Source organism: Mauremys mutica, chromosome 18, assembly GCF_020497125.1.
Source record: "Mauremys mutica isolate MM-2020 ecotype Southern chromosome 18, ASM2049712v1, whole genome shotgun sequence".
In the NCBI taxonomy this organism is placed as follows: Eukaryota; Metazoa; Chordata; order Testudines; family Geoemydidae; genus Mauremys; species Mauremys mutica.
The window spans coordinates 17,172,843-17,191,942 of NC_059089.1; the positions used below are offsets into that span (position 1 = coordinate 17,172,843).

The 19,100-nt window shown below is 42.2% G+C and overlaps 1 protein-coding gene across 2 annotated transcripts; it reads left to right on the forward strand.

Moving 5' to 3' along the window:
* The first annotated feature begins 308 nt into the window (after positions 1–308).
* Positions 309–18,192, forward strand: DOLPP1 (dolichyldiphosphatase 1). 2 transcript variants are annotated; one of them, XM_044992399.1, is made up of 9 exons: positions 310–419; positions 8,561–8,661; positions 12,637–12,721; positions 13,000–13,099; positions 14,106–14,204; positions 15,585–15,713; positions 17,012–17,101; positions 17,406–17,456; positions 17,777–18,192. In XM_044992399.1, the coding sequence occupies exons 1-8, from the start codon at positions 344–346 to the stop codon at positions 17,437–17,439; spliced, it is 714 nt and encodes a 237-aa protein (XP_044848334.1). In that variant the 5' UTR covers positions 310–343; the 3' UTR covers positions 17,440–17,456; positions 17,777–18,192. The 2 variants fall into 2 exon arrangements, with proteins under 2 accessions (XP_044848333.1, XP_044848334.1); XM_044992398.1 differs by lacking the exon at positions 17,406–17,456 and having other exon boundaries at positions 309–419.
* Positions 18,193–19,100: the final 908 nt, after the last annotated feature.

Here is a 19,100-nt window from a genome sequence, read left to right on the forward strand (position 1 = left end):
CTATCCAAACATCTGATTGGCTAAGAATGAGACCAAGTGCAACTGCTGATTGGCTAATCTGCATAATTTTGTTCACCAATGATAAAACATTATAACCCCCGCCTTATCCTGATTGGGACTATAGCTACCTGTGTCTCGCTTGGATTGGACAGCAATACGAGCCTCTCATTGGGTATCTGGCTCCCCGGATTGGATTTTTAATTAGATTTTTGTTGATTGGTTGGCGCCTCACCTGCCGCGCCTAGCCATTGGTTATCCAGTTTTAACTCCCCGCCCATTGGCCGCTCCGCCCCTTGCGTGCGCTCCGATTGGCTGTGGCGGCCCGGCCCGGTATCCGGGTAAAATGGCCGCAGTCGGAGAGTGCTCGCTCCCTGCTCCCTGGCGGCCGGTCTCCCTCACCCATGTCGAGTATTTTGCAGGTAAAGCTCGCTTGAATATCTCTACAGTCTCCTCTGTGGTCCCGGTTCCACGAGAGTGTGCAGCTCTCAGCTCAGGCTGATTGGGGTCCCAGCGCCGGGGTGGCAGCTGCCAAATAGTGAGCCATTGACCAACAGCTCAGGGTCGGAGGGATGCGCATGCGCACTGGTGCTGCGGGACTTACTACCAGATAGTGATCCCTCTGTGCTCCATATTGCGCATGTGCTTATCCCAGGCTCTGGACTTTTAGCTTCAGGGGCTGCTGAGTGCATGGAGGTGACAGGGTCCCAGGGGACCTGCCTCAGCCCCACTGCAGCAGGCTCCTGGGGATCATGACGTGTCACTGCCTTGAGGTGTGTCACCATGTCACCCCTCCACGTTGCTGCCTTGCCATCTCTCATTACAGTGTCTTCTCGTTACTCTTCGTTATGCTGTCACTGCCATGTGCTAACACCAAGGGTGCACCTCTCCTCTCACAACTGGAGGTTGCAGTATCACTTCACAGTACTACTGTGTCATGACATCACTGTGTCACCATTCTCTCTTACTGTCTTGTTGTGTTCTGAGCTGCCATGCTGTAGAGTTGCCTTAGTGGCACAGAGATGCTGGGATGCAAGTTGTCCCCACATTATGTTGCCATCTCACAACGTGGTACGCATGTCACCTTGCATTCCTGTGTTGCAGCATTGAACTGTCATATCCCCATGATGTTGTAGTGACTTGTTCTCGTGGCGTCCCGATGAAATGCTGTCATGACTGAAAGCATTGTTGTTTTGTGGTGCTGCAGTGATGTTGTCCTGGTCCTGAAATAGTTTTCAGGATTATTTTTAGTGGGTTCTGGGTAGGCAGGACTGTGTAAGCAGACTGTATATTTTTGGAGTGTTGAGCTTTGGTCAGATGGGGGGAGATGTGCAGATTACAACCTCTGGGCTCCTTGCATGGAAACTTTTTTACAGGGCTTGATTTGGGGACTTGAGTAGTACTTAGAAGGGCAGCTGTCAAAGTCCCTTCAACAGGGGTTAACCTTGCAGGACAGATCCTTTCCCAGTTGTTGCATCATTGTGATTCAGTACGATCCCATATTGTCCCATTGTGATCCCATTTATCAGGGTGTGTTAGTCTGTATCCACAAAAACAACAAGGAGTCCGATGCCACCGGACTCCATATTGTCTCTTGACATTGCATGCTTGCAGTCCAGCCTATTTTGTGTTATGATACTAGTTTCTCTAGCTAGCAAGGGCAGGTTGGGTTGGTACTTTGAAGTTCTCTAAACAGCACTTCTGGTGGTGTTGGGGTTTATTTATTTATTTATTTATTCTTGGTGACGGAGTGTTAGCTTGCATGACGTGGTGAAAGTCCAATGTTAGTAATTATATTCTCCCCTAAAATTCTTCCTGAAGACCCAGTGGTCTGATGCACTGTGGCAATGGTCCTTAAAATCTCTCATCTCAGGAGACCTTTAATGTGGCTGGAGACCTGCTGCCATCCTGTTTTTCAGTTGCCAAAAAATGATGCTCCCTGGTTTTGAATTCCAGTCCAGAGTTTCCAGAGGGAACTTTTTGACCAAACAGCCTTTCTCTACCCCTGGCATAGCCGCTCCATGTCTTTGTTGAGTGTTCCTTTGGTGTAATTCAGGAGTGATCATTCTCCGCATCTAATTTGGAGAAGTAGCAAACACACTGTGACAGAAGAAAACTGCAAAGAGGCCTGGAGAGATAGGAGCAGTGGTGGCCGCAAGCACCAGTCAAATAATTATTACTAATAAATGTAAAATTCGGCATGCAGGAAGGAGAAATAAACATCACAGAAACATAATGGTGAGACATAACTCAGCAGCTATTCCCATTGTATTAAAGGAGATCTTTTTTTCAAGCTTGTCTTAATACTGTCCGAATATCACTTTCATGTATAGTCCTGGAACCTTAAAATTCTATCTGTGCTGTTAAGGGATTTCTTGTCTGCAAGGTGAATTCCACTGGAGAAACATTATGTTCCTGGTATGTGTGCATGTAAGTGTAACCCACACACCTTCTGGGTGTGATGTTCTGTCCCATCTAGTGGCACTGAGACCACTTAGAGAGAGAGAAAGAGACTGAGTCTGCCCTTAGCTAACAGCCAATTGGCTTTTAGCTCATGCACTGAGCTCCAGAGGTCCCAGGTTCGATCCTGCTCACTGACAACCAGGGTCTGTTGGTATTATATAAGCATATGAGCATGTTTTTCTTCAGGACAACTGGGATTTTTAAGGATCTCTGACTTCTCGTTTCTTTAAGAAAAATGAAGGGAGGTGTCCGTAAGAGGCTCTGTTTTGAGAAATTGACCTTGATATAGAAAGATGTGGCATAGCAATTCTTGTTCTTAAAGAAATATGGAGAATTTTGCGTAGTACCCTTTTAAAAATTCTAGACTTTGAGAAGCTAAACATGTTTAGGTGGCGCTGGGCACTAACAAAGTTAGTATGTATAAGTAAATGAGGCATATAAGCAGCAAAGGGTTCTGCATGTGTGCAGAAATTTAAAATATAGTTTTAAAAAATTTAAAAATATAGTTGTTTAGCACTTAGTTGTTGCTACTTAACTAGCTGACTGTATGTTCTAGAAGAATGTTTTTTCTTCCACTGTTCTTTATTGTGACTTCTGCTGGGACTGTAGCTCTTCAGAGCCAATGCTGCTTTCATATCTTAGTGCTTTAAGCTTGGTTTTCCAGCGGAAATGTATCATGATGTGATGTGAACCTTGTCATGCCACAGCATCACATCATCCTCAAAGATAGTTTGAGACTGTTCTTAATGTCCTGTAAGTTGTACTGGCAGGATATGGACAGTCTCATGAAAAATAAGACAAGTGACAACACTTCATGCATTTACCATCAGTGTAGAAAGTATTGATGGAGTGGAAAGTATTCATATCATGTAACCGACTATGGAGGGAGGGATAGCTCAGTGGTTTGAGCATTGGCCTGCTAAACCCAGCGTTGTGAGTTTAATCCTTGAGGAGGCCATTTAGGGATCTGGGGCAAAAATCTGTCAGGGGATTGGTCCTCCTTGAGCAGGGGGTTGGACTAGATGACTTTCTGAGGTCCCTTCCAACCCTGATATTCTATGTCTGTGGTTGCTTCTTTTTCCGCAAGTTTGTGCGATAAACAGCGCTGCCACAAATAGACATTTCTATAGGAAACAGTGGTGACAGCGGTAAAACAAGACCCCGTGATAGGATGTGGTAACTGTGCCATTAATTCATATTTTCACATTACATTCAGGTTATGCTTAAGTGATAAATCTCACATCTTTCCAGTCAGTGCCAAAGGGGATGCTGGGTAAAAATCATACTTTAAAATAAATATATAAATATAGCCAGAGGCTAATGTAGAAAATCTAATGTGCTTTTCACCATGACTGCTGCTTCATCCATTTGCATTTTGGATAACTTAAAATAAAGTAGTCAGTTTCATCTTTTGTTTCTTGAGCCCAAAATGCTCTAGGGAATGTTTGAGTTAAAATAAAACTTAATACTGAATTTTTTGTTTTTCATGGAATCGTTCTTATCAACCTTACGCCATCCCTTTTAAGATATTAGAGGTTTGGGGAGTGGGGAAACTAAAAAATAGTTAAATAATCTTGTTTTTAAACCAGGTCCATGGAAGCACTTAATTTTTTAGCCGCTTATTAATTTTTCCCTGGGAATAAACTTCTTTAAGAATAGATAATATATTATCTACTTGTGCCACTTCTAAAACTTGAAAATATTATAATATAAACATAGCTGGCCTTGTTTTCTCAGATTCCCCTTCTGCCCCCAATGCTTTATCCATCGAAGATTTAATTCCCTTTCCGCCGTTGGATCAGAGCTGCACTAGCTACAACCATCTACTAAACTAGTGAGTACATTATTGCTAGCAGGTTTCTAGCATGGTTTGCTTGACCAGTGTGGACAGGCAGGGTCTCTTTCCTGAGAGCCAGGCAAGAAACAGTCACTCACAGTCAACACATCACTACTTAAGTATCTCTCCACCTACATAGTCTACTCTGTAGTATGGCTTTAGAATATGGCTCTGCTAGAACCCTACTGGTATTAATAGTGTTTAATATATGATTATAGATAACACTGCTCTGTTCCAAGTAGGGCTGTCGATTAATCGCAGTTAACTCACGCAATTTACTAAAAAAATTAATTGTGATTAAAAAATTTAATCCGTTTTACTCGCACTGTTAAACAATAGAATACCAATTGAAATTTATTAAATATTTTTGGATGTTTTTCTACATTTTCAAATATATTAATTTCAATTACAACACAGAAAACAAAGTATACAATGCTCAATTTATATTACTATTGGTTACGAATATTTGCACTGTAAAAATGACAGACAAAAGAAATAGTATTTTTCAGTTCACCTCATACTAGTACTGTAGTGCAATCTCTTTATCGTGAAAGTGCAAATTACCAATATAGACTTATTTTTTTGTTACATAACTGCACTAAATAACAAAACAATGTAAAACTTTATAGCGCCTAAAAGTCCACTCGGTCCTACTTCTTGTTCAGCCAATCGCTAAGAGAAACAAATTTGTTTATATTTACGGGAGATAATGCTGCCTGCTTCTTATTTACAGTGTCACCTAAAAATGAGAACAGGCGTTAGCATGGCACTTTTGTAGCCAGCATTGCAAGGTATTTACAAGCCAGGTTTGCTAAACATTCATATGCCTCTTCATGCTTGGACCACCATTCCAGAGGACATGCTTCCATGCTGATGATGCTTGTTTTAATAATAATAAAAAAAAAGTGTTTAATTAAATTTGTGACTGAACTCCTTGGAGGAGAATTATATGTCTCCTGATCCACCATTTTACCTGCATTCTGCCATATATTTTGTGTTATGGTAGTCTCGGATGACGACCCAGCATATGTTGTTTGATTTAAGAACACTTTCACTGCAAATTTGACAAAACGCAAAGAATGTTCCAATATCAGATTTCTAAAGATAGCTACAGCACTCAACCCAAGGTTTAAGAATCTGACGTGCCTTCCAAAATCTGAGAGGGATGAGGAGTGGAGCATGCTTTCAGAAGTCTTAAAAGAGCAACACTCCGATGCAGAAACTACAGAACCCAAACCACCAAAAAAGAAAATCAACCTTCTTCTGGTGGCATCTTACTCAGATAATGAAAAAATAAACATGCGTTGGTCCACACTGTTATTGATTGTTATTGAGCAGAATCCATCATCAGCATGGATGTATGTCCTCTGGAATAGTGGTTGAAGCATGAAGGGACATATGAATCTGTAGCGCATCTGGCATGTAAATATATTGCGACACCAGCTACAACAATGCCATGTGAATGCCTGTTCTCACTTTCAGATGACATTGTAAACAAGAAGTAGGCAGCATTATGTCCTCCAAATGTAAAAAAAAAACTTGTTTGAGTGATTGGCTGAACAAGAAGTAGGACTGAGTGGACTTGTAGGCTCTAAAATTTTACATTGTTTTATTTTTTGAATGCAGTTTTTTTGTACATAATTCTACACTTGTAAGTTCAACTTTCATGATAAAGAGATTGTACTACAGTATTTGTATTAGGTGAATTGAAAAATATTATTTCTTTTGTGTTTTACAGTGCAAATATTTGTAATAAAAATAAATATAAAGCGAGCACTGTACACTTTGTATTCTGTGTTGTAATTGAAATCAATTTGTTTGAAAATGTAGAAAACATCCAAAAATATTTAAATAAATGGTATTCTAGTATTGTTTAACAGCACGATTAAGCGTAATTAATTTTTTTTAATTGCTTGACAGCCCTAGTTCCAAGTGCTGAACAAGTTTTTCAAACAGGATTCAGATTACCTGAGTAAATGATTCCTGTTATACATCTATACAGCATTCTGTGTTTGAGGCTCTGGTTCATGGATTTTGACCTCAGGTTCTTCCGCAGGTCACCAGCCATTGCTGACTACTTGACTTGCCGTATTGGTTCTACTATATGATATTGGTGGAATCTTTGTTATGCTCTCTGTAGTTCTACTTTGTATCCAATGTGACTTTATCTAAGACCAGCTGCTTGTAAAGATATTCTTACACCATCTATGGGAGAAATATAGTCCCTCCTCAGAAAACAAAGTAAAAATTGTCCGCAATTTATTTATTTTTTAAATTAATTTTACAGTATTTTAGTCTAACCAAATTTTAAAATTTATATATACTACAGCAAAGTGAATGCTTTGATAAACAATGATCCCTGAACTAGAGACCATCTCTAATAGATAATCCTTGAGTTGAGACTACTTGAAAGCATACCCAAGACTTCAGTACAATTTTGGTTGTCCAGTCTGAAGGCATATGACGTTAACAGTCACTTAAAGTGGAGTTCCTCTTGCATTTATGTAGTTCTTGATGTTTAGATGTAAGGAGCCTGATTCTCTATTTTCTGGCACCTTGTGGTGTCACTCGCACCTTGTGGTATCCCTTACACCAGTGCAAAGTGGGCATAAAACATTACCATTCTGATCTGGTAGCATTTGAAACCCACTTTGCATTGATGTTAATGACTGTGCAAGGTCAGTGAGCCAAAGATCTATTAAGGGACCCCAGGTTAAATCAAAACAAAAAAACTTTTTAGGGCTCTTCTGCAATTAACTCCAAGTTCCCATTGGTTTTGCAGAATGAAACTCATCAGCCCATTCTCTTGGTGTTGATGCTCTTGGTGCTTTCCAGTTGTAAGTGACACAGAGCCGGCCATGAGAAGGGAGTATGCACCGTGTGTCTGAGGTGACTGAACAACCATCTGGCAATACACCCAGCAATGTGAACTTTGTAACAGTGAGAATACTTTCGTTCAGGGATTGAAGTTAAAGTTCATCATGTCCAATGCTGCTCAGCTCAAAATGAGGCAATTAGAGTGTGTTGGGGGAAACATTCTGTATTATGCAGTGGAAAGAAGTGAAATTGATTTAGGAAGGAATCAGGTATTTAGTCATGCAGAAATATTCTCTTTTCTTAACGGGTGGGCAGGAGGGATCAGGTGCTTAGTGATGGGGATTGATCCTTCTGTGGCCATGTGGTGAGATAGGAAGGATCTTGCTGTCTTTTGGATATTAGCATAGAATGGCTTTGACCCTTTCTTGATTCAGCTGATACCGGTCCTTCTTTAAAAATATCTCCAGTGTAGCCTTTTGGGATGTCTTTTTTTTTGCCCTGTGAGTTTCATATTGAATCTGCAATGATGACTGGCATCTTCAAATGATGCTGCTGGTTTATGTGGTCAAGTATCAGAGGGGTAGCCGTGTTAGTCTGGTTCTGTAAAAGCAGCAAAGAATCCTGTGACACCTTATAGACTAACAGACGAAGTGGGTATTCACCCATGAAAGCTCATGCTCCAGTACATCTGTTAGTCTAGAAGGTGCCACAGGACTCTTTGCTGTTTTATGTGTCTCTTACAATACCTTCTATTAAAAATAAATGGAAAAACTCCCCTTGTGGTGAGAAGCTGATCTTGGAGCAAAATGACTTTGGCACTTTCCTGTTTGCTTTGAGCCTAGGCTTACCTTTTCCAAAAGAGTTCGTGGGGACCACGTGTTCTTTTAAGTGAACAAATAGATATGGTGCTTTGGCAGTAAGCAAGGGTGATTTGGACTGAGTCATATAGTGTGTACCATGTATTGCCATTTTTCACCTCTGACATTTGTCTGCCCCGATCCATTCTATCCAAAGCCATTACAGATAGCTCTTGAGACACTTTGTTTTCTTCTGTGAGATTCTGTAATGCAGCTTCCCAACTCTAGCTATGGGAGGCTGTCTAGGTGGGAAACTACTCAGCCTCTCAATACATGTTGTAAGCTGGCGGACAGAAATTCCAGTTGAATTATGCTAGGCTCATTTCGTTTTCCCTCAGGTCCCAATCCTGAAGCTAATAACTACCACTCTTCTTGCTCTTCAGCACTTTCAGTCCCTGCTAGCACTTGGGATGAAATGCTGAGTCCAAGGAAGGGAGCCTGGGTCTGTCATATAATGCTAGGCCATTGATCTGGTGAACTCACACCTTTGCTGTCAGTGAGCTCCGAAGCACTAGCAAATGGGAGTCTCTATGGCTGGCAAGCACACACAAAATGCGGGCTGATTTGTTTCTCTCGTTTGCTTCCTCAGGTGATTTCTCTGGTCAGCTCTTAGCCTACTTGAGTCTCTGTCCAATTTTCATCATAGTTGGCTTTGTTACACTCATCATATTCAAGAGAGAGCTTCATACGGTAAGTCTTCCTCTTTCCACCCCAGGTACTTCACGTGGCAGGAGACACGAGAAGGGAGGCGAAGGCAGGAGAGATTTGCCATTACAGAGCTACCATAACAAATGTGACCTCTTTGCCTAGAGGAAATCACAATTAATTGTGATACTCTTGAATGACTGTCAGGCCTTAGTTCACTGCCCTGTCTTGCCCTATAGTGTCCCTTCCCTGAATTCCTGGACCAGGACATGCCATACATTTCAGTGACTGTTGCAAATTTTCTGCCTCTCTTTGTGAGAAACTAAAGTGGGACTTTAATATTATTATTATTTCTGTCTTGTGCTGTGATCCCATGAGACCTTGGGCTAAGCAGGGTCATGCAGGATGAACGGGAGATACAGGAATAGGAAGAATACCTCATATGCTGCAGGAGATGGTATTTGTAATTCTGTGGGATGCACTTCCCCTCTGGAAGGGTTGTGCTGATGGAGGTGCTGTCTGTTGGATGAGATGTAAACATGGGTCCTGATCACTTGTGGTCACTGATACTTTTTGTAAAATGAGGAGATGTTCAGCCAGTATACTACTGGTAATTTCAGTCTGGATAATTATGTTCGGCCTCTCTAAATTGTCCCTCTGGTGGCAGGTGAATACAATATTCTTCACTTCTTCTCAGCTGTTTGTCATGTTGCCTTGTTCTGTAAGACATCTGTCTAAGATTGGCTGCATCTTGATGGAGGACAAAGTGATTCTTGTATTTGTTTTGTTTTTCTCCCCAAGAGGTTGTAAAGCTTTATTACCCAATGTTTAAGTGATTTTATTTTTCAGATTCTTTTCTAAATGGGTTTCCCCATGTCATTGTCTTGGTGCTGTATGTTTGCATTAATCTGTGAAGATCACCGACGCTGATGCCAGTTTCAATAAGAGGCAGCCTTGCTGGTCATCTTAGTCGTTAAGGGTCAGATTTTTGGGAGTGTGAGCGCCCACAAGTCTATCTGGTGTTGTGAGTATTCAGGACCTCTGGAAATCAGGCTGTGCGCGCCTGCAAAGCCTATTTCATCTCTGTATGTGAAACAGCGAGAGTAGGAGTGACTCCTACTTCTCTCCTGATCAGAAGCTAGTCTTTTCGCGATACAGCATGCCTCAAGGTCTCTGCTATTTGTCCTGACAAGTAGCTAGGATGGGATGGCTGAATACATTCCATACAAGGGATTACAAGCCATTCATAATATTTGCCTTTTGTAAACAAACAGGTGAAATGGAGTCAGTAGTAGGATTATGACATCAGGTTTCTGATATTGCTATGTTTATATAAAGCAACACTGTCATGGGCACTGAACGGTTCAGGGGATTGGTAATAAACCTCTAGGTTACTAGTGTGATTGCTGCCCAAGGAAGTTGTTATGACTTTCAGTAGCTATCTAAAGGCTTCTTGGAAGCCTATGTGACCTGAATTGGTAATTCCAGTCCAATCTCTAATGGGCAGTTTTCTTTATCATAGAAAAAAAATCAAATTAGGCACAAATTGACCTCCCCATTTTAGCAATCAGCAGAAATACTGAAGATAGAATCAGTCATAAAGACTGAAACCTTCTTTCATTTCTAGAGGTGATACCTGCTGAAGATTGGGTCACTTTGGCACAGGGCATGCATGGAGGGAGCTTGCATTGCCACTGCCTATGTTATATCTGCTCCGTAAATAGAAGACAGTTTTAGGACTGTGAATCCAGCTTCCTTAAGCCCTAAATTCACTTATCTTTATATGGTGCCTTTCGTCCCAGAAGATCCTTAAATAAATAAATATACACACGCACAGAGATGCTTATTTTACAATCTCTTGCTCGCTCTCTACATAGAGAGAGATTGTAAGGTAAGTGTTCTGGGACCTTCTGAGAGAGAGATTGTATAATGTGTATATAAGAAGTATATTGGGGGTGTGTGTGTGTGTATATAATACAGTAAAGATCATAGAGATGGAAAAGGCTTGTTGCATCCATCCCCTTTGTAGGGGAGGTTATGGTACCTTGATAGTTGAAGCACCAGGTATTAAACTGCCACTGCATTTGACCTGTACATATGTGTTACAGTTTAACATTCTTTTAAGGTTTGTGGGGTTTTTTGTTTTGTTTTGTTTTTTTTTTTTACAGTTGCAAGGTAAAGCATTCAAAAATAAGATATTTCTCCATGAAATCTTTGCATGCACAAGCGGGTTATATTTATTATGATAGGAAGTCCACTGCGAAGTCAGAAATAGACCGAGCTGTACTGGGCCTAGTGGAGGCCTGAAACACAGAATATCTTTTTTTTTTGTCTCTTCTTGCAACTCTCTACCTCATTCACTGTCTCTCCTGTGCAGTGAATGAGGCAGGCAGGGATCCTCTAAAACAAACAGTGTGTGAAGACATAATTAAAGACTGTATCATAAAGTCTATGAACGAGGAGGCTGAATTAATGTTGCATAAACAACCATAATTTTGGCATTTCCTAATGTTGATTTTGCAGCCTGTGAAGTGCAAAGAATTATAAGCACCAGGTAGTAGATCTGAGACTAAAACTAATGCTGTTCTGCTGGTGCCCAGAACACCTTCCTCCAATGGTAAAAGTAACTTGAATCATAATGAGGAGCTCTTACTGCACCTGCCAATGAGAAATGGGTGCTGAAGGAATGCTGCTTCTCTAAACTGGGGAAGGCATTTCCTCCTCTCGCTCAGCCCAGAGGGTCAGTAGGCAGATGCCTCACTGTCCCCTGTCCAGAGCTCTAGCTCTGCCTGGAAGCATTCTCAGTTCAGTTACCATGTTTTAAAAAAAGCTCTGTAGGGCTGTAGTAGATGGGATGTTCAAGAGACTGTAGCAGCAAATTGCTACCACTCTCTACTGATCTTGTGTAAATGGCAAAGCCTGGAGGCTTATAACTCATCCATGTATCCGTAGATTTTCCTAGAAAAAGCAAAAGGTACCTCTCTGAGTCCAGGACCATTCCCTGGCAGATCCCGCCTTCCTGCTCTAAACGTGGAGGTGCTAGAGCTCGTCAGAGAAACAGTTAATTGAGCCAAAATTAACACGGTTTTGAGCCAAAGTTTTGAGCCAAAGTTAACACGGCAGCGCTTTGAAGTGCAAGTGTAGCCAAAGCCTTAAAGTGTTAGTGTTAATGCTGATTACTAATTCTACCTATAGAAAGGAGCCACCCTTGGGTTGGAATGTGACAGCTCTTTAGCAGCACACAGTATACCGACCCACAGTTTAGCTCAGGAAGTGAAAAATCCCATAACTATTTGAAACTGGAGGAGGAATTTAGGGAGGCAGAATACAATTATGCAGATTGGAATTTGGCCAGGATGGTAGGGCTAAAAGAGGGAAGGAGTATTTTGGACTACAGAGGGAAATTGATACTGTTTTTATAATCTGGCCAGGCCCAGAACGTGCCTTGCCTTTAAAGATGTTAGAAATTTGTGGGGAACTGCTTCAGGATGATAATTATTTTTTGTAAGCTGCTCACTGAAGAGAAAAATAAAATAAAAAGCCGCCCTTTTAAGCAGAGCATATCAATAGCATCATATGTGCTCCCTCTGTTTGTCTGCAGCAAACAGTTGAAAACATATTGTCAATTTAAAATCTAGACCATTTAAAAAAAAATTCCAGCTATGACACTCTCTTGGAGTCCCTCTGCCAATATTTTCTATTTTTTTAATTATTATTATTCTCTCTTCTGTTGCTCTGTGAAAGACTCCCGCAAACAGGGGAAACTGAATATATACAAAGTGCTATCAAATGCACGAAGTAAATAGACTGAAAAATATTCTTTCTAATCTCTTTTGTTTAGAGTAATCTCAAGTGTTACTTGTAACTGTAGTAGTTTAAAAAAAAAAAAAGTGAGACTGTGTCCCTTTAAGGAAAATTTGTCACAAAGGTTTAATGAGATGCATCACTGTTGAGATGACACAGTAGGAAGTTGAGGGATGGATGCAGAGTCATAGGCTAACACAATTGTCTCTTTCACAGATATCTTTCTTAGGGGGGCTGGCATTCAACGAAGGAGTGAACTGGCTAATAAAGAATATTATCCGTGAGCCACGGCCCTGTGAAGGCAAGTATGGCCTGGTGGCTTGGGGGAAAGAACGGGTACGTGAGTTATCTTTGAACTGTGGTGATGATAATTGGGTTGAAGGATGGTTTTGTCTCAGGTCTGGTGTGTTGTGTTTGCACGTTCATATGGGGGTTGGGAAGGGACTCTTACAGTGCAGCTGATCAGAGAAATATATTGTAAATTCACACACGGACCCCAACACTGTGCCCTGGCTGGATCTTTAAAGTTTTCAGGCTACTGCTCTGTATTGAGCGTACTGTTTCTTCTTCTCTTCCCAGAAGCCCATTCAACGGTGACTACAAAATACGGGATGCCATCCAGTCACTCTCAGTTCATGTGGTTTTTCTCTGTTTACTCGTTCCTGTTTCTTTATTTAAGGTGAAGCTTCTTCATTAGGTTTTGGCTGTTTTACACTTTTGACCTCTGGGGGCATTTGGAACGGGTGGCTACCTTCTGGTGGCATGCCTTTCCTTCCTATAGGTAGAGCTGAATTCCAGGACCTGTGCAATCTGTTGTGGTGGGGTGGGATTCCCTCTGGAGTGAGTTCATCCCAGATTGAATATAGGACTATGGGCTCTGCCGCTGCCTGAGAATGTTGATTAGGGAGGGGAAGGCAGGAGTGAGGGGAAGGTGTCCCCTGATGCCATTGCTCCCAGTAGCATGAGTCCTTCGGAATATGACTGTGCTGATGCAGTCTCTTTTGAATCGTGTTGAATTCTGAGACTGCCAAAATCCATGCTGGAATGCAATTGGGGAAGTAGGAAGGAGGAGAGAAAGAGAGAAGAGCTATCTTCTCATGAGGCTATTCTCCCTTGTACTAGAGAGTTTGTCCCTGCAACCTCTGCAGTGATTTCTGCTGCCTTCTCGCATGACCCATTCATGGTTTGTCTCTGCTGCCTGGTGCTAGGCTTGCATTCTCTGGTGTAGGACTCCCCTTCTGAAGTCCTCATTGCTCAGCTATGGCTACCTCCTGCAGCTCTAGAATATGGAAGAGCAGATGAGAGACCAGACAACCCTCTTATACTGTAGCCAAGCACAAGTGACCAGCTATAAGGAGATCTCAGGCATGATGGTTGCATATGCACTCTGTGCGCCTCCCACACCAGACATAATGGTACCATGGGCACATTGGCTCCCTTTGTAGTGATCTCCATTAACACCTGGACACTGGGGATGGGCTTTCTCACTTGCATCCTCTTGGCAGCAGCAGTTGGATAAATTAGCACTGGAGTGTTAAGAGGTTATCCATGACATCAGTGAGGGCTATGGCTTCCTTAGGTCACTGTAATTTGGAGCGGTGGGATATAGGGACTGTTCCGCTCCCTATCACCATCTCTTTTCCACTGCACTAATGGCTTTCCTCCTGTCTCTTTCTTTTTTCCAGAATGCACCAAACAAACAATGCCAGGTTTCTGGATTTACTGTGGCGACACATCCTATCCATCTGCCTTGTCACAGTGGCCTTTCTAGTCTCATATAGTAGGTATGGAGCAGCCATTTGTCTTATTCCTGTGTACTAACCCTTGGCCTTGTGGGTTTTTGGCAGCACTTTATCCTCCCCCATTTGTGGTTCAGTTCCGGATAACTGTGCCAGAAATACCAGGGGCTGAGGGTTGCCAGGGACTCTTCAGAATGGGAGCTCTTTCTTTTTTCTCTGGATTTTTTTTCCTGGTCTACTTATGTCCCTCGATAGTCACTTCAAAAATTGCAGTCCAATGGGTGGTTTAAGCTTATATGATTGCACTGGGGCCCCATGGCTGCAAACCGAACTATGTGGAGGCTGGATCATTGTGAAGAGAGTTGGTCATAGACAGCAGGAGGGACTTGCATCGAGTCCTGCATCTCTGTCTTCACAGATGGATCTGCAAAACTGAAGACCAGTGCTTCCCTCCTCATTCTCTCTGGCCTCCATGTCCAGGATATGGACAGAGTAATTTTGTCTGCCTCATCCCTTTTCTGCACTAATCCAGAAAAGCATTGAGCTAGGTCATGGACCAGTACCTTCTGCAGCATTTAGTATTGACTGAAATGACATCTTGTAGAGTCAGTCTAAATGTAGTCACAATTGTTTGGCTTCCATCATCTTGCAGTATGAACAGACTTAGTCTGTGTGAGTAATGTCTATGTGCCAGGATAATCTAATAGATCATTACTGCTGTGACCACTACCAGCTAAAAAGCTGTACGCTGTCTGCAGCAATAGAGCCTTCATACTGCTAAATTTGAGGTGAGCAAAAACCATGACAAAACAAGTTCCCTTCACACTATATATTCTCAAACAATGGGGAGTCTGGTAGCACCTTAAAGATGAACAGATTTATTTGGGCATAAGCTTTTGTAGGTTAAAGAAAAAACAATTCTTCAGATGCATGGAGTGAAAATTACTATATATTCTGAAAGCCTTTAAATCCAGGCTTTGGAGAGTTACTGAAGGATCTGCGGCTGGCTCTGGAAAATTCTCTTCTGGGACCTGCAGCAAGAGGCCCCCAGCCAGTCTGAACTCCTACTGTGGGAAACACGCAGACACCTTCTTAGGTATTGGGCTTTTCAGACTTAGGAATATTCCTAAACAGAAACTTATGTACACAGAAGGGCCTAAGTTGTTTCCTGATTATCCATTAGTGGATGTGGGGAAGCCTCAGCATGGGAGGATGGGCTGCATGATCTCTCAAGGTCCTTTCCAGGTCTACATTTTTATGATTCAATATCTTTTAAATAGGTGCCACTTGGCTGTTTCACATCTGGAAGATAACCTTCCTCTGGCCTTTACAGGGGCCTGTAAAACACTGTAACCAACTGTGTGATGCCCTTATTTTGTCTGAAATCCTGACTCTGGTAATTCTCCTTTCTTGTTTCATCTGAAGGGTCTATCTGCTCTACCACACCTGGAGCCAGGTCTTATACGGAGGTGTTGCAGGAAGCATCATGGCCATAGCCTGGTTTGCATTCACACAGGAGATCTTAACTCCTTTGTTCCCAAGGATAGCTGCGTGGTAAAAACCTTTTATGCTATTCTGTGTTATGTTTTAATCCCCCAAGGCCTCACCCTCCTGCAGAACCAGATACTTGTCCAGCACTGTATGCCTCGAGTTTACTCCATGTACCACAAAAGGGGCCACAACAGTGTTTACCTCTTGAAATATGCTGAACCCAACTGGTAGTTGGAGCAGCATGACACCCTTGCAAGGGAGTAAAGTCCTAGTCAACCTGCACAGGGATAGAGAATTCATACCGTATGGTGTAAGAAAACCAATCATGGGATACTTCAGTCCGTGAAACCAAATGATTGTTATGATGTTCTATAGGAATGCAAACCCCCATGTAAAGTGGTTTAAACTGTGCACAGTTTCCCAATGGTCTAGAGCAGTGGTCCCCAACGCAGTGCCTGCGGGCGCCATGGCATTTATGTGTGCCTGCCTAGTACCCAGCAGGGGAGAGAAGCTGTGGCCCTGCGCCTGCCGGGGACAGAGTGCTGCGGGCTCCAGTGTTCTCTGTCCTCAGGGCTTCTCTTCAGCTTCTCTCTGGATTCATATATTATGTAATACTAAATATGATGATTTTCGTATTTCATGTACAAATACAAAATAAGCCTTAAAAAATTGTTGGCGCCTGCCACACTCTTCTGAAAACATGAATGTGCTCCTGGCCACAAAAAGGTTGGGGACCACTGGTCTAGGGGTTAGAGCAGGGGACTGGGAATAGGGACTACTAGATTCTGTTCCCTGCTCTGCTTACTGATTCCCTGTGTGACCATGAGCAAATCATTTTAACTTACTTGTGCCACCATTTCTCCATCTGTAAAATGGGGATACTTCCCTACTTCTTGGGGGAGGAGGAATTGTGAGGCATAATTGTTCGGAAAGTACTTTGAGATCCTTGAAAGAAAGGTGCTAGAGGAGAGCCCAGTGTTATGAGGTAGCACCTCCAGGAACTGCTACTTCCTGATCTTCCCCGTCTGTTTCTCCAAACGCACTGTAATGGAAAGGCTGAGTCCAGTGGGTCAGATCTCCTCTTACCACACCAAACCAAAAAACGAGAATCAAGTGAAATGGCAACTTAGTTAAATTTAGCTAGACTAGAAACCTTCCTAATAAGGGAGGAAGAATGGCACTTTTCCTGGTAGACTTTAATATAGTGCTGTTTTCTAAATACACAAAACCTGTCCAGATTTGCCTTGCAGGTAGCAGTGGTAAATTTCACACTATTTCCTCCATGGCTTATCGGAATTAGGAAAGAAAATGTTTTAATTCTCTCACCCTCTTTTTCTCCCCCCAAACCTTGTTAATTTTAGGCCAGCTTCAGAGTTCTTTTTAATCAGAGATACCAGCCTCATTCCCAACATCCTGTGGTTTGAATACACAGTCACCAGAGCAGAGGCAAGGTAAGCAGGATGGTAGGAGGTTCTGCACACAGGGAGGTGTATCTAAGCTGTTACATGCACCAATAGGGTAATGGTTTATTTACCTGTATCAGTTGTGATTTTATTTAAAGTACTGATGTGGTAGCTTTTATGGACAGGGTAGTATAGAGTGTGAAAAGAGGCCAAATTGTGGGTTGACTCTATTAGAGTGTATGGTTAAAATATAATCAGTATGAAATGGGGAAAAAGTGATTAAACAAGTACAAATGATTCCAAACACAAAGCCGTAGGGGAGAAACCAAATGTTGCAACCCGTGTTGTATAGGGTCCCTCTGGATGCAGTAAAGTGTATAACTTGAGCAGAATCATCTGAGTGGTAAGTCTCCATTTTGTGCTGTGTGAGGTGAATTTGGTGTTCTGTAAAAAGGGAGTCACAATAGGGTAGCCACTGTGTAACCACGTCTAGTCTCTCACATACACCTCTTTGCTAATGCACTTTGGTTGTGACGTACAGATCCTCTGGTTATTCCAGACCTGAGCCTGTAAAAAGCAGGAATGACCTCTCTTGACATTGGATGTGGTGGTCTGGTCTATCCAGCTCATTTTATTCCTCCCACCTCTTTATCCATTGTGTGTGCTATGATGCCTGGTGGTGGGGATCTACCTCACTCTGTCACCTCTATGTTCTCATTGCAGAAACAGACAGCGCAAGCTAGGTACGAAGCTCCAGTGACTCAAGACATGGGAACAGAATGCAGGAATTAATGGAGAAGGACAAGAGTAGAGACCTGTACAGACCTGGGAGCAGCAAGGAGTCTTCACAGATGGACCAAAGGAACAGGCAGGGACCATACTCAAAGCCTGGAGGCCTTTGCTCTGGCTTTTGCAGCTAGCTGGATGCTCCATGATGCATGTGGGACCGTGAAGGAGCAGAACCTCATTTATAACACAAATGCACATTGCCAGTTGGAATGTACCATCGTGTCTGAGTCGCGGGAAGGGGGAGAAAATACCTGATGGCTTGTTTGGGGGAGGGAGAACCAAAAAAAAAAAATCATATTTCTGTGACATTTTTTTGCAGCATGAAATATACACACTATTTATTTATTTTTTTAATTGAACTATTATTTTTGGGGTGGGTGATGCATTGATTGTGTATTTGGAAGAAGACAAAACCAAAATTAGGTCTTGCCTAATTTAGGGTTTTGAATTTGTGGGGGACGTAGGGTGACTTAGGCAGGAGGGGAAGAGTTATTTCTTTCCTTTTTGCAACAATTGGGAGAGCAAAATCAATTCCTGCTGCACTTTGTAAGGATATAAAGAAACTACTAAAGATTTGCTTTTAAACACTAGTGACATTCCTGTGCGCAAGCCTGCACGGATACCACTGGGGGGTTAAAACACAGAGGAAAACCTAAAATCTACTAATTTTTTTTTTCCACTGCTGCTCCTGTTGTGTAATTAGCCAGGTGGTTTTACCCGGGCCCTCTTCTTTTTCGGTGTCAGTAACTTGGTATACACATTACAACTATCCCTCCACTCCCTCTTCCTTTTGTACTTTTATGACCCCAGAGCTGCTGGGATCTCTACAGTTTCTGTTGCTGAACTTAAGCCAGACTCTGTTATTGATTGAGGACACCACTCTTAGGTTTAAATAACTGCTAGTTAAGGCACAACCCCATGCTTTTAAGGATTACCCCAAAGTCATTAAAAAAAGCTTTTACTGGTATTAAAAGTTTATATGATCAGTCTCTGCCCTAAACCCTCTTTCTGATAATGAATCTTCCCATTGAGCTTTTCAGCCATCAGTAAACTTCTTATTTTTATAAAAAGTTGATGAGTGCTGATGCCTGGCTTTAGCACTGCATGAATTACATTTGGAGAGCCCAGTTAGATTCAAACACAGGTTACTGCTGAAACGAGGCAGTACGTTTTAACCCTGGCAAACATTCCCATGGGTCATGCTGATTTGTTTTGGATTCTGCAGTAGTCAAGACTATATTGCAAAAGTCTCCACTGG

Coding starts and splice junctions, on each gene's coding strand:
- DOLPP1 (XM_044992398.1), top strand. CDS start 344: ATGGCCGCAGTCGGAGAGTGCTCGCTCCCTGCTCCCTGGCGGCCGGTC. Junction 8,662..12,636: donor TCAAGAGAGAGCTTCATACG/GTAAGTCTTCCT, acceptor TCTCTTTCACAG/ATATCTTTCTTAGGGGGGCT. Junction 17,102..17,776: donor GTCACCAGAGCAGAGGCAAG/GTAAGCAGGATG, acceptor TTCTCATTGCAG/AAACAGACAGCGCAAGCTAG.